The sequence below is a fragment of the Phacochoerus africanus genome, chromosome 11 (assembly GCF_016906955.1).
Source record: "Phacochoerus africanus isolate WHEZ1 chromosome 11, ROS_Pafr_v1, whole genome shotgun sequence".
NCBI classification, from domain to species: Eukaryota; Metazoa; Chordata; class Mammalia; order Artiodactyla; family Suidae; genus Phacochoerus; species Phacochoerus africanus.
The window spans coordinates 41,826,262-41,842,715 of NC_062554.1; the positions used below are offsets into that span (position 1 = coordinate 41,826,262).

General features: G+C 37.3%; 1 protein-coding gene across 2 annotated transcripts in view; it reads left to right on the forward strand.

Annotated features, from left to right (window-relative positions):
• Positions 1-16,454, forward strand: part of LOC125111802 (NXPE family member 2-like) — a 31,167-nt gene that overhangs the window by 672 nt on the left and 14,041 nt on the right. Inside the window, exon 2 of one of the 2 annotated variants that reach the window (XM_047753903.1) lies at positions 439-544. In XM_047753903.1, the coding sequence (XP_047609859.1) occupies positions 439-544 (106 nt within the window). Of the gene's footprint in view, positions 1-438; positions 545-16,454 lie in introns of those variants that run through there. The other variant, XM_047753904.1, reaches the window with a different exon arrangement.

Consider the following 16,454-nt stretch of genomic DNA (forward strand, 5'->3'; position numbering starts at 1 on the left):
TAGGCAGGTAAGACCAGGGTAATGGTATGTGCATGTGTGTCTGTCTCCTAGAGAGATTTCGATACCAGGATTCATTAGAGGGCATCAGAAAAAAAGTGTTTCTTAGGGTAAACAGTTGCTAAAAGCTTGGTCTACATGCTGAGTCCTTGATAAGAGAAAAGGCTCAGAGCCCTGAGGTGTCCCCAAAGGAGAGAGTTCATCTGAGAGTCAGGAACCAGGAATTCTTTCCTGCTTCACCCAGTTCAGCTCTCTGCTTCTGGGAGAACAGCTGTTTCTGATTTCTAATAGAACATATAATGGAACTTTCTAGAAACCCAGGAGAGAGCAGCTGTATAGGACACAACCTTATCCTGGAAGTATTGAAGAACATAGGTATGCAGGGCAATGTCATGTTTATTTGATTTAATGTGGGATTATTTCTCCTGTCCTCTCTCACAGGGCTGTCACTTTGTTTCCCAATGCTGCAGTTCGTAAATTACTGCTGATGTTGATGTTTCTCTTAGTTTTCTGGGTCATTTACTTCTCTTCAAAAGACCACACAAAGGTAGGAACTGTTTCCTTTTTCAGAATTTCAGAAAAGGTCACAGTGACTTTGAATGTTCACCATGATCAATGCAAGACTTGAAAGTTAAAAGCATGTCATCTCAGCAACAGATGTGGATGAGAGGGTTCTTTGTTCAGCAGTAATTCCTTTGGCACTATATATTCTTATTTTTAGTGTCAGGTGGATTTATAGCCCTGTCTTATTTGGCACTGCTACCCATCCTGCCTAAACATTCTCTCTGACCTTGACCTCTGAGACTTCAATTAAATCGCTGTTTTAGCCCTTTGCCTTCCTCATTGGGGTTTTCCTATTTTTTGTACAGTTCAGTATGCACCTTTTTTTTGATTTTCCCTTTCTGGGGTCTTTTTTTACAAAAGCTGATTTTGCTTTATTTTCTCCTTCTCAGTCCAAAACCGATCTTTCAAAAATTCTGCTTTCACCATCTTCTTGGCTTGATCAAAAACTTTCACAGATGACAGTGCTGAGATCAACTTCTTATTTAGGCACTCAGGTTTCTTCTAAATTTGAACACAACTGCTGCTGCCTTTTTTTTTTTTTTTTTTTCCCCAGAGCTGTACCCATGGCATATGGAAGTTCCCAGGCTAGAGGTGGAATTGGAGCAGTAGCTGTAGGCCTACACCACAGCCACAGCAATGCAGGACCTGAGCCGCATCTTTGAACTACACCACAGCTCATGGCAATGCCAGATCCTTAACCCACTGAGAGGCCAGGGGTCGAACCCGAGTCCTCATGGATACTAGTCAGATTCTTTTCCACTGCTCCACAATGGGAACTCTGAACCCAGTTTCTTTTCAAAGTATCTTTCTCCCCTTTGTCTAATACAAACTCCTAGCTCCAAACAAGAAGGACCATGAGTCCGGGACAATGATGTGAACTGGTAAACAGCAGAGCTCTCAGACCATAGCTCAAAAGCTTTCTCTGAATGAGTCCTCTCTCTGAATATGTATTCCCTAGATTTCTTCCTTTGATCCTCTTCTCATTCATACTTGTACCCTTTAATTCATATGCTCCGGTCCCATCTACTACCAATATTAGTGTTTCTTAAAGTGAGGTCTGGACACTCTCTGCACTGGAACACCCATGTTTGTGCCTGTTTGCATAAAATGCAGATCCCTGAGCCCTACTATGGAGCTTCTAAAAAAGAAATCTCTGGGCTTAAGCTTAAACTGATGAAATTTTGAAAACTCTAATTAGAAAAGATACATACCCCCCATTGTTCACAGCCGCACTATTAGCAATATTCACAATAGCCAAGACATGGAAGCAGCCTAAATGTCCATCAGCAGATGAATGGATAAGGAAAATGTGGTACATATATACAATGGAATATTACACAGCCATTAAAAAAATGAAATAATGCCATCTGCAGCAAATGGATGGACCTAGAAATTATCATACTAAGTGAAGTCCAGAAAGAGAAAGACAAATATATGATATCCCTTATTTGAGGAATCTAAAAAAAATGATACAAATGAAGTTATTTACAAAATGGAAACCAACTCACAGACATAGAAAACAAACTTAAGGTTACCAAAAGAGAAGGGGGAGGGATAAATTAGGAGTTTTGAATGAACAGATACACACTACTATATATAAAATAATCAACAAGGTCCTACTGTGTAGCACAGGGAACTCTATTCAATATCTTATAATAACCTACAATGGAAAAGTATCTGAAAAAGATACATATATATTCTTATAAATGCTTATATAACTGAATCACTTTGCTATATACCCAAAACATTTAAATAAATTATACTTTAATTAAAAATAAATAAACATGAAGTTTTAACAAGCTCCCTAGCTGATTCTTAGGCCCACTGAGTTTGAGATCACTGCCTACTCACTCCCCAAACTAAGACTTCTTTTGTGTTTCACTCTTGAATAGGTGCAGTTCATCAGTTATCTCTACCTCAGTTCCACTAGTGTAACCACACAAAGGAAAGCACACTTAGTTTATCCTCTTCCTCATCACCTTCCTTGGCCAAACAAAACCATATAGAAATAGATTCCCTGTTCTTTCTCCTATCTCTCCTAGGTTGCCACAGCCCAAATGTAAGCAACTGGCCACTAATCTCTGCTTCCTAAATTCTGCCTCTTAAATCTCTCTCAAATCTATCCTTTCATCTCCATCCTCAAGGTTTTGCTTCAATCCAGTCCTTTGTCATTTTTCATCTATGGTGTTGAAACAGTCTTTTAATTAATTTCCCTGCCCCCAGTCTCAGCCTGCTATAATCATTCATTCAACAGATGTTAGGTATAAATTGTGTCAGGTGCTGAGCTGGGTATTAGGGATACAGAAATATAGGGCATCATTTTGTATTCGAAACTCTGAGATTATATTTCTAAAATAAAAATGTGGTTATTTTCCTCTAACCACTTCAGTGGGAGCATAGCAGGACCAGACTCCCTGGCACAATGAGTCTTGGTCAGGCTCATTTATTAGAGGACACAGATAACCTGGTCCAAGGCAATCTTGCACTGCCTGTTTCCCCTACTTGTTTCTTTCTCTGGGTTTTCACATCAACACTCTTCCTTCAGCTCTTTGCTCAAATGTTATCTTCTTTATATTTAACACTGGAGACAGCCCCATACCCACCCATCAGCATTTTCCTTACTCTGTTTGACTTTTTTTTTTTTACAGTAATACTTTTCACTTTCTAAAATACTATGTAGTTTACCTCTATATTATGTTCACTGATTACTATCTTTTTTTTTTTTTAAAATTTATGGCCACACCCATGGCATATGGAAATATATAGAAATTCCTGGGCCAGAGATTGAATCTGAGCCACAGCTGTGACCTATGCCACAGCTGCAACAATGCCAGATCCTTAACCCACTATGCCAGGCCGAGATTACTATATATCTTGACCTGCTATAAGGTGATCTTCATAAAAGAAAGGTTTTTATCTGTATTTATTTGTTGTTATATCCCAAGTGACCAGAATAGTGTCTGGCACATAGTAGGTGCTTAATAAATAATTCTTAAATAACAAAGACTGTTCAGTGACCTAGGTGAGAGGTAATGTTGACCTGAAATTAGGTGCTTATAACGAGGATGGAGAAAATTCAATGAATTTGAGAATGTTGAGATAGATAGCGATTGACTGCTGGGTGAGGGGTGTGAAGAGGTGGAACTAAGAATTATTCCAGGTATGCACAGCTGCATGGGCGGGGGTTGCTATTCATTAAAGTATGGAACAGAGTAGGAGAAATAAGTCTTGGAAGGAAAAAAGGTAAGTTTAGACATGAACAGTCTGTACTTGAGGTGCTTTGAAGACGTCTAAATGGAGATGTTGGTTCAGTAGACTTGAATATACAGATATGAAGCTGAGAAAGACTTGGTTTAAAAAAGGTGAATTTAGAAAACATCAGAATCTAAATGTCACCTAAAGTCACTGGCATCTGTGACAACTCCTTGGGTGAGCTATAGCATGAATAGAAAAAGTTGCTAATGATATTGCCCCAAAGAATAATAAAAGCACTAGTTTGAGAAGTGAGTGGTAGGAGAGAAAGTAAATGAAGAGTAAATAAACTTCCTGGAAGTTTTAACTGGAGAAGCTTAACTGGTAGGGTTAGACATGAAGAAGCAGAAGTTAGGACAGCAGTTGTCTTGTTTTTGTTTTTTTAAATGGCCGCACCTGTGGCATATGGAAGCTCCCAGGCTAGGGGTTGAATCAGAGCTGCAGCTGCCAGCCTATACCACAGCCACTCAATGCCAGATCCAAGCTGCTGTCTGCGACCTATACTGCAGTCCATGGCAATGCTGGATTGCTTAACTTACTGAGTGGGGCCAGGGATCGAACCTGCATCCTCATGGGTACTAGTCAGGTTTGTTTCCCCTGAGCCAACGGGAACTCCTGGAGAGCAGAGAGCAGAACTTTTTTTAAAAAATATGGTAGATACTTGAATACAATTTAAATTCTTACATAAAGAAGTTAACAGAAACAAATAAGAAGTAGGAAAAAAAGGTGTGGTTATAGTTAGTAGGGCAGGATGACAGAAAGTTGAATTGCCAACTGACTACTTTTTTAGGTTTCTAAAGCTGGGAAAATTAAGGAACAAAGAAATTTAAATATTGGAGGAGTTGCCTCTTAGACACTGAGGTCCAATTGAAGGATATTAGGATTTTTAATGATGAAGACTCTAAGTCAAATTCTCAAAATCTTCAATCAGGTGAGGGTACCAGTGGCTAGAAAATGATGGAAGAGTATTATGTAGTAATTTGTGATATTCTTATAAAAAAAAGATCTTAGGGTCTTCTGAAAAATATCATATATAGTAAGGTCTATCTGTATGAAATATATATTATGTATTTGAATTTATTCCTATTTAGTATTTATATAATATTTAATGTTTTATCCATAAAGTATATTTTATATAGATTTCCCTAACATTTATATTTGAAATATGTATGGTTTAAACAGGTTGTTAAAAGAATCAGGGATTTCCCTTGCGGTGCAGTGGGTTAAGAATCCACATTGTTACTGCTGTGGGTCAGGTCGCTGCTGTGGTGGGTACATTCGCTGGCCCTGGGAACTTCACAAGCGTTGGTATGGTCAAAAGAAGAACAATCAGGCAACTGCGCTAAGAGAAATTGAACATTGAATTCTGACCCTACTATCTTAAAAAGACTTTCCTTTTTATGTGACTAATTTTAAGGGCCGGGCACAAAATTCTTTGTTTTTCCTTGCTCATATCTGTGGCTCACATGTTGAATGATCCCATAACATAATATCATGAAATCATGGAGAAAATGAAGAAGAGATAAATGGTTGTCAGAGGTTAAGGAATTAAGGAGCGGTGGGTGGGGGGGGGGGAGGAAGTGACTGTGGTTAAAAAGGGCTACGAGAAGGAGGCTGGTGGTGATGGAGATGTTTTCTATCTTGACCATGTCAGTGTCAACACACTGGTTGTGGTATTTTACTAAAGTTTTGCACAATGTTATCATTGGGGAAACTAGGTAAAGTACATAAGATCTCTCAAGTAATAAATTTATGTTGTTCTAAGATGTGATAATTTAAATTTGTGATAATTTGTTATGGAAGCCCTTGTAATCTAATATGGCCAGCAAAAAACATAGAACTAAAGAATACAATCAACTGGATCGGCTAGACATTTATAAAACTTTACACCCAACAACAGCAGAATATATGATTTTTTTCCAATGCACATGAAACATTCGCCAAGATAGAACGTATCTAGAATCATAAAACCAAACTTATCAAATTTTAAAATAATTGAAATTACATATATACATATATATATATATATTTGTCTTTTTAGGGCTGCACCCGTGGCACATGGAGAATCCCAGGCTAGGGGTCAAATTGTACCTGTAGCCCCTGGGCTACATCACAGCTCACAGCAATGCCAGATCCCTAACCCACTGAATAAGGTCAGGGATCAAACCTGCATCCTCATGGATGATAGTCAGATTCATTTCTGCTGAGCCACTACAGGAACTCCCCACAAAGTATTTTTTGACCATAATGAAATTAAACTGGAAATCAGTAACAGAATAATAACTGGTTCTCTCAGCATTTGGAAATTAAACGACACGCTATTATAATCCATGAATCAAAGAATAAAATTCAAGGAATGTTAGAGAACATTTTGAACTGAACAAAAGTGACACTATAACATTAATATTTGTTGTAAACAGCTAAAGCTGTACTTAGGGTGAGGTTAATAGCATCAAGTGGTTGATTGTTCTAGAAAAGAAGAAAGGTATAAATTAGTAGCCTAATTTTCCACCTCAAAGAACTAGAAAAAGCACACAGAAAGGAACTAATATTACAGTAGAAATCATTAAAATTGGAAACAAATACGATAGAAAAAAATCAACAAAACAAAACCTGCTTCTTTAAAATGGTTATTAAAATTGATAAAACTTTAGCCAAACTTATAAAGAAAAAATGAGAAGGCATAAATAACCAATATCAGAATTAAGAAAAGAGACATTACTAAATAAATCACAGACATTAAATACTTAAGGGAAAACTACCAACAACTCTATGAGTACAAATTTGACAACTTAGATGAAATGGATGTATTTCTTAAAGGCCACCAACTACCAAAAGTTATTTGAGAATAAATAGATGTTCTGAATAGCCCTAAATCAATTAAATAGAATTCATAATTAATACTCTTCTGAAAAAGAAATATCTAGGCCCAGATATTTACATGGGAAAATGCTATCAAATATTTAAGGAATAAATAACACCAATTTTACACAACCTCTTCCAAAGGACAAAAGAGAAGGGAAAACTCCCAAAATTATTTCATTAGGCCAGCATTATCCTGATGCCAAAACCAAAGACAGTGCAAGAAATAAAATAACAGACCAATATCCCTTATGAACATAGGTGCAAAAATCCTCAACAAAATGTTAGCAAATCAAATATAACAATATATAAAAAGAATATACCATGACCAAATGGGTTTTATCCCAGTAATACCACGTTCATTCATGATTTTTCGGAAAAAAAAAAATCAGTCGATATAATCAACATGTGAACAGGCTAGAGAAGAAATACCTAATTCTATCAATTCATATAGAAAAAAGACTTGATAAAATTCACAAGTCATTTATGACAAAACCTGTAGCAAACTGGGAATGAAAGAGAGCTTATTGAATCCACTAAAGGATATCCACAACAAATATACGGCTAATATTCTTAATGGTGAAAGACTGACTACCCCATCACCAAGATCATGAAGAAGGCAAGGATGTCCATTTGCACTATTTCTATTTAACATCATACTGGAAGGGCTATGTTGCAGTAAGACAGGGAAAAGGAAATAAAGCACATGTAGGCTGAAAATGAAATAAAACTGTTCCTATTGGCAGAGGATGTGATTGTGTACACAGAAAATGCCAGGGAACCTATGAAAACTCTCCTAGGACTAACGTGCAAGTTTTTTTTGTTTGTTTTTTGTCTTTTTGCCATTTCTTGGGCCGCTCCCACAGCATATGGAGGTTCCCAGGCTAGGGGTCGAATCAGAGCCGTAGCCACCAGCCTATGCCAGAGCCACAGCAACGCGGCATCCGAGCCGCGTCTGCAACCTACACCACAGCTCACGGCAACGCCGGATCGTTAACCCACTGAGCCAGGCTAGGGACCGAACCCGCAACCTCATGGTTCCTAGTTGCATTCATTAACCACTGCACCACGACGGGAACTCCTAACATGCAAGTTTATCAAGGGCATAGGATACTGGTCAACACAAAATTCAACTGAATTTCCACATATTGTATTTTTCCCAATGACAAATTAGATATAAAGGTAAAAAACCCCATACAATATCATTTATGAGAAATTTAAAAATAAATTCCTGAGAGGAAATTCTATCAAAACAGGGCAGAATCTGTAGTCTAAAACCACAAAAGACTGATAAAAAATTATAGATGTATAAATGGAAAGACATTGTATTCATGGATTGGAAGACTCAATATTCAATATATTAACTGTCTCCAAGCTATAGAGTTAACACAATTTGAAGCAAAATCTTCACAGGAATTTTTGTTGATCTAGATGAGATAATTCTAAAATTGATATGGGAAAGCAAGTGAACTAGCACAGACAAAACAAATTTTTAAAAGAAGAATAATAAAGTTGGAGGTCACACTAAAAAATTTGAAGACTTACTATAAAGCTACAGTAATTGACACAGCACAGAATTAATGAAGGGATGGATACAAAGATGAGTAAAACAGAATAAAAAGTCCATGGAAGGTAGACATACAAATATGGCTATTTGATTTTTGATGAGTGTAGGAAAGCAAGCCAATGAAAAAAATGATAATTTTACAATATGGTTAGAACAAACAGCCATCTGTATGATAATAAAATGAGTATCAACCCAAACATCACGTTATACTCAAAGTCAGTCAAGTGGATCATAGATCTGAATAGGAAGCATAAAGCCACAAAAGTTTTAGAGAAAACAGAGCATCTTAATGACCTGTGGTTAGTTAAATTTCTTAAATACTAAAAATATGATCTGTAAAATTAAAAAATGATAAATTGGACTTCCTCAAAACTAGAATGTTTTCTTTTGTGAAAGATAGTATGTAGAGAATGAAATGACAAGCTACAGACTGGGAGAAAATATTTGTAAATGACACATTCAACAAAGCACTTGTATCCATAATATACAGTTAACCTTGAATAACATGGGTTTGAACAGCACAGGCCCACATATGTATGGACTTTATTCAATAGTAAGCATAATAGTACTACATGATCTGCAGTTGGTTGAATCCATGAATGAGGAACCAAGAATATGTAGAAATCACATATACCAAAGGCTCACTGTAAGTTATACTTGGATTTTCAACTGTGCGGAGGGTTGGGGCACCTGCATTGTGCAAGGGTCAACTGTATAACTCTCAAAATTCAACAGTAAGAAAGCAAACAATTTAATTGGGTAAGGAGTTCTCTTGTGGCACAATGGGTTAAGGATCCAGTGTTGTCACTGCAGTGGCTAGGGTCGCTGCTGTGTGGTGCTGGTTGGATCCCTGGCCGAGGAACTTCCATATGCTGTGGGTACAGCCAAAAAAAAGAAAAAAAAAAAAAGAATTGGGTGAAAAAAAACCTTGAATAGATCTTTCACCAAAAAGGATATTTGGATGGCAAGTAAGAAAATTAAAAGCATGTATATAATCAACATTATTTCCCATTAAGGAAATCCAAGTTAAAACTCTGATGATCTAGCCTAATATACCTACTAGAATGGCCACAAATACAACTGAAAAAAACAAAAAAACAAAAAACAACCCTGCAATATTAACTGCTAGTAAGAATGAGGAACTACTGGAACTCTCGTTGCTGGTGAGAATATCAAAATATATACCCATCTTGGAAAATATTTTAGCAGTTTCTTATAAATATACACTTAATCATATACACTTGTAATTCCCACTCTTAGGTATTTGCTGTAGCGCAGGTAAATACTATATACCTGTTGATATTTTGGGTCAATAATTTTGTTGTTGGAGTCTGTCCTGTGCCAGTGTTGTAGGATAATGCACCTTGACCTCAGCCCTTCAGTTTTTCCCCTAAATCCCAACACACACACACACACACTCTGCTTTAGTTGTGACAGTCAAAAATATTCCAACCTTAGGAGTCCCCGTTGTGGCGCAGTGGTTAATGAATCCGACTAGGAACCATGAGGTTGGGGGTTCGATCCCTGGCCTTGCTCAGTGGGTTAACGATCCGGCGTTGCCGTGAGCTGTGGTGTAGGTTGCAGATGTGGCTCAGATCCCACATTGCTGTGGCTCTAGCTTAGGCTGGCAGCTACAGCTCCTATTAGACCCCTAGCCTGGGAACCTCCATATGCTGTGGGAGCGGCCCAAGAAATGGCAAAAAGACAAAAAAAAAAATAATATATATATATATATTCTTTAGGCATTGCAAAACATTCCCTTTAGGGCAAAATCATAGAGCAATGAGAACTTATTTTCACACAAAACCTGTATATGAATGTTCATAGCAGCTCTATTCATAACTGCCCCAAACTGGATACCACCCAAATGTTCTCCAGTAAATGAACGAACAAAGGAAAATGCAAACAATGGAATACTGCTCAGAAATACAAATCAACAAACTCCTGACACATCAACAAATCTCAAGGGCATTATGCTGACAGAAGCCAGTCTCAAAAGGTCACAATATGATTCCATTCATATGAAAGTTTATATGAAAATTCTGGAAAAAGATGAAACTAGCTGCAGAGACTAGATCAGTGTTTGTCAGGGTTGGGGGGAGGAAGGAGGATGTTATTACAAAGAGCCACTTTGTGGGGATGATGAAACTGGTCTGCTTTCTGACTGTGATGGTGCTTACACAAATCTAGACACATGTTAAAACTCATAGAATCATATGTTAGTAATGTTGATTTTGGAGTTCCCATCGTGGCACAGTGGAAATGAATCCAACTAGGAGCCATGAGGTTGTGGGTTAATGATCCGGTGTTGCCATAAGCTGTGATGTAGGTCACAGACGTGGCTCAGATCTGGCATTGCTGTGGCTGGCAGCTGTAGCTCCGATTAGACCCCTAGCCTGGGAACCTCCATATGCCATGGGTGTGGCCCTAAAAGGCAAAAAAAAAAAAAAAAAAAAAAAAAAAAAAGTTGATTTCAATGTATTTTAGTTAAATGAAACAAAACAAAAACCTCTGGTCTGCTCACACCAGTTCCTTTCTTCTCTGAATTTGGCAAATATAGTTAGAGTCAGGATGTACTTGAAAATGAGGAGATTGGATACATGATAAAGGTATAGACTCTATACTTGCCTCTCAACATCATGCCTTTCCACAACTCTTGCTTCTAACACTTCCTTTATTACCCCTGTGTCTGATGCAAAATACTGAGATACGTTTGAAATAAAAAGAGAAATTTTATCCCGATTTCCAAAGAGATGATAGTTAGGAGTAGGTAAGAATCTCATAATGGAGTAAAACTATTTTAAAGATCCAGTGACTTGTTGTTTATAAAAGGCACATCTGAAAGTAAATTGGTTTATTCTATTATCTTTCAATGTGAATGTCCATGTATAAAGAACCCTACTTTAACAGGGAGGAATTGGAGCTTCGTCAAACCCATAACCAGACAGGTAGTAAATGGTGATACTAGGAATCAAAGCGTACTGCTCTTTTTATTATAGCATACAGTCATTGTACCAGAGGTGAAGGAAAGGTTTTTATTTTCTAGAAACATCCGATGTCTTATTAAGCTATTTATCCCGAGTTCTCGGCAGTGTCCCTGTCAGAATGACACAGCTTGCATTCCAGAGTTCCAGGCATGATCATTGCCTAGTGGAGAAGATCCCTACCTCCTTAACATCAGGGTTTGTCCTCTCAGTCATTGAGGACCCAGTGTTAGGAAATGAGTTCTGAAAACAGGAATCCCAACAAATCCAGGGATAAGCCTATCTCAGCCCTGAGTCATCGAATGAAAACTCCAGCCTGGAAATCCCGTGTCAAGAAGAATAAGTCACAATTCTTCAGAATATTCCAGAATGTCTTCATCATCTGTTAGCCTAGACTCTTCTTTAATTTGGTTGTTACTGTGATCTTTATAACGTAAGAACTTTAAGGTATTTGTTTTTATAAGGAAATTAGGAAGCAGAATTGCTTAGTTATAGGTAATGAAGACCATTGTCAGAAAGAAGGATATAAAGATGGCTGATTCTCATTAGTTTGTTCCTCAGAGTTTTTCCAAGCCCTTTCAAAATTACGTCAGCCTCCCCCCTGACTTTTTTTTTTTTTTTTTTGGCATTAATTACCTTCTTGATTCAAAGAATTGTTCTTGACGGAAAGTTAATGGTTCTGGACTTATGGCCACGGTTTACAGATACGTTTTTTACAGTTTTTTTTTTTTATTACAGTAAGACTTTTGCTGAAAAGCTAAAAATCTCAATGCAAAAATAGCTTTGCCTAAAATTCCTTTCCCCTCTTCTCTGTGAGGGCAATCTCTTACCTTTTTAGAATCAAATGTCATTGGCTCTGTGAAGCCATTCTTTTTTTTTAAAAAAAAGGAAAAAACAACTTATTGAGATACCATTTACATAACATACAATTCACTTATTTAAAGTACATAATGCAGTGGTTTTTGGTATATTATTAATTGTAAAAAAATTGTGAATATATATAGTATAAAACTTTAACATTTTAACCATTTTAAGTGTATAACGATGACATTAACATTTATAATGTTGTGCAACTTTCACCATTATCTATTTCCAAAGCGTTTCATCATTCCAAGTGGAAACTCTGTGACCATTAAACAATAATCCCCATTTTCCCCTCATGAAGTCATTTTTACTATTTTTGACTGTCTGAGGCCAAGTTTGTAACAATCTGTTTTAGATGCCCAAGCAGTTCTACTTATATGTCCCTCAAATTATTCACTTTTTGTAATAAGTTTACACATTTGTTCCTTTCACTAAATTGGTTTTTCTAGGCATATAATCATTATCAGATGCAAGTAACAATTATGTACTTTCATAATTAATCAGTAATAATTTATTAAAATTATTATTAAGATCAGTAAAGAGGGCAAAGAGTATTTTTACTATAAGAACCAGCAAATAGGTCTTTCTATGTAATAGCTTAAATCTAGATAGACAAAAGAATAAAAAAAATCCAGTCATAGAAAATATGAAAAAAAATTACTTCAAAGTTTATATGGAAAGGCAAAACCTCCAGAGTCAATATTAAAGAACAGAGTCAGAGAATTGATGCTTCCTGACTTCAAGATTCACTATAAAGCTACAGTAATCAAGACAGTATGATATCAGAGAAAGAATGATGAACAAGTAATGGAGCAGACCAGAGACTGCAGAAACAGACACACAAAAATAAAGTCAACTGATGTTTGATGATGGAGCAAAGGTAGTCTTCTAAATAAATGTTACTGGAACAACTGGTCATCCATTCATGCAAAATATAATAAAACAATAAAACAAAACAAATAAGAAACGGATCATAGGTCTAAATGTAAAATGCAAAACTATAAATCTACTAGGTGATAACATAGGAGGAAACCTAATTGACCTTAGGTATGTGGTGACCTTAGGTATCACACCAAAGGCACAAACTATGAAGGAAATAATTGGTAAGCTGAACTTTTCTAAGATTACAAACATGTGCTCTGGAGTTCCCATCATGGCTCAGTGGTTAATGAATCCTACTAGGAACCATGAGGTTGTGGGTTCAATCCCTGGCCTTGCTCAGTGGGTTAAGGATCCGGTGTTGCTGTGAGCTCTGGCGTAGGCCAGTAGCTACACCTTCGATTAGACTCCTAGAATCTGGGAACCTCCATGTGCTGTGGGTGGGGCCCTAGAAAAGACAGAAAGACCAAAAAAAAAAAAAAAAGAAAGAAAAAGAAAACGTGCTCTATGAAAGGCAATGTCAAGAGAATGAAAAGTCAAGCTACAGACCAAGAGGAAATATTGCAAAAGACACATCCGGAAAACAAAACAAAACAAAAACCTCAAAAAACTTTCATCCAAAATATACAAAGAACACTTTTTCTCCCTTCTAGGATTACTTGGCCCATTTACATGTGAAAATGAAATAGAAACTATTTGACACATATATACATATATAACACATACAATTACTGAAGCATCTATCTTTAGAATCTGAAATATGAGCTTTCTGATAAGGCTATAGCTATACATAGCACACCAGTTTCCCAAAGTGAAAGATTCTCTTGTTTATCTCAAAATTGCCATGGAAATGATAGTTGTGCAATTTTTTTTTTGTTCTTTTTTGCTATTTCTTGGGCCGCTCCCACGGCATATGGAGGTTCCCAGGCTAGGGGTCGAATCGGAGCTGTAGCCGCCAGCCTACGCCAGAGCCACAGCAAGGCGGGATCCGAGCCGCGTCTGCAACCTACACCACAGCTCAGGGCAACGCCAGATCTTTAACCCACTGAGCAAGGCCAGGGATCGAACCCGCAACCGCATGGTTCCTAGTCGGATTCATTAACCACTGCGCCACGATGGGAACTCCTAGTTGGGCAATATTAAGCATCTTCTCTTAAGGGAACACTCTACCATTGCTTAAACATGAAATTTATCTTCACTGCACACATATCCTTTACCAAACCCATTTATTTTTCTTCTTTGGCCACACCTTTGGCATGCAGAAGAGTTACCAGGCCAGGGATCAAACCCTCAACCACAGTGACCTGAGCCACAGCAGTGATAATGCCAGATCCTTAACCTGCTGAGCCAGCAGGAACTCATGCCAAACCCATTTGAAAAGACTTTTATTTTGAAGCTTTATTTGATCAATCTCTCGTGTAGCCAAAACACTTTCTGGTCCTGCAGTCAAAATTTGGAGCATATTTTCAAGCAGAACTAGATCCCATAGATTCAAAGATCAGTATAAACTAAACCTCAGTAGTACAACCCATAGTAACCACATAATGAAGATGAAACATTTGCTACTAAGCTAGGTCAAAATTATACTCATGTGGAAGGCACAAAATACATATTTTCTTTTAAAATGTTTATAGTCAAAATAAAGCAGCTAAGTGGTTTAATTTATTTCCTGCTTGTCAACTAAAGAGTTTCTCTCGTGTGTAGTGCAATTTAGTGGTTAAGACTACAGGTTCTGGAATCAGCCTCCCAGCTTTTGAATCACACTTCCCACCACTTATGAGCTCTGTACCCCGGGCCAAGTTATTTAAGTTTCTCTGGGCCTCAGTTTCACTTTCTGAAGAGGGGAAGCAATTCTACTAGTTTCATAGGGCTGTTGTAAGGATACATTAGAAAATACTATTAAAATGGTTAGAAGAGCATCAACACATAGAAAATATTTGCTTATTATTAATATTAAATAATACTATCATGATTCCTTATCTTGTTTCCTAATTTTCCATCTAAGTCTGCCAACTTAGAACATATTATTGCCATTAAGAGATGGGGTGTCTCTTGTTTATGTCTCCACAGCTAACACAATATGGGGTGCATAGCATGGACTCGCTATGTATTTTATGGAAGAAGGAAGGGAGGGAAGGAAAAAAGACAAATGGAGAAGGAAGGGAGGGGAGAGAAGGGGAATGGAGAGAAAACAAAGAGTAAATCTGAGTATGTATAGTCAGGAGTAGAAAACCAATAATATGGCATGACTTCATGTTTGGGAGTAGAACTCTGATTAATTTCACAGATAACTTGGTTGTTTTCTAAATCTATTATTTTAATACTTTTTTTTTTTGTCTTTGTCTTTTGTCAGGGCTGCGCTCACGGCATATGGAGGTTCCCAGGCCAGGGGTCTAATCGGAGCTGTAGCTTCCAGCCTACGCCACAGCCATAGCAACTCAGGATTTGAGCCACGTCTTCGACCTACACCACAGCTCATGGCAATGTTGGATCCTTAACCCACTGAGCAAGGCCAGGGATCAAACCTGCAACCTCATGGTTCCTAGTCAGGTTTGTTTCCACTGCGCCACAATGGGAACTCCAATACTTTTGATATATATGTACAATCAACAGTTTGAATACATGGCAGATGTGCTCGCTGGTTGAATTTCCCAATAGTTTAAAGCATTTAGTTCCCTTAGTTTATACACACAGAATGAAGCATAAATTCATGTACACAGGCTAATTCAAAGTTTAGGTTTTAGACTAGTTTACCTCAAAACCCATTTCTGGCTTTCCAGCCACTTCAGAGGTGCCCAAAGGCTGATTGGGGAGGTGAGGCCTGAGGCAGCTTCTAGAATTTCTGAGCAGCCTGAGTCAGTACAAAATGGACCTGGTAATCCTGAATTACATGGGTAGTCTACTGTGGCAACCAGATGTCTCACTCCTGGATCCTCCCAGCTGGCTCAATGACCATGTTATTGGGTTGACCTTTGAGTACTTGCCAACAGTCAATTTCGTGACTGCTCTGGCCACATCTGCTCCATTAGCCCTGAAGTTACTCAGTTCATCAGGTGCACTGGCAACCCAGTTACTAAAAAAAAAAAAAAAAAAACATGCCAGGGGTAGATATTGATCAAACCATTATGTAGTTTAATTTATTAATTTAAAAGTGTTATAATCTTAACAAGAAGTAATAAGACGGTTATTCTATTTAAGATAAAAAAATTTTGGAATTGATTATGTACCAGATAGTGAAATTATGATTATGTATGGTAATAAAAAAGAATGACAATAGTGTGATAAAAGGTAGAAACAAATTCAAAACTTGTAACTATTCTGTTAATTGTACTAAATCTAATTAGAATGAATTTAGGTAGTCTAAGTTATCTAGTTTGGCTGACTAGATTTTTCCATAATAGTTGATTTTCTCTTCCATTTGTACTGATAAACTTATTACAAAACATACTTGTTTATAATTTGAAGTGACCTATTTTTCGTGATTT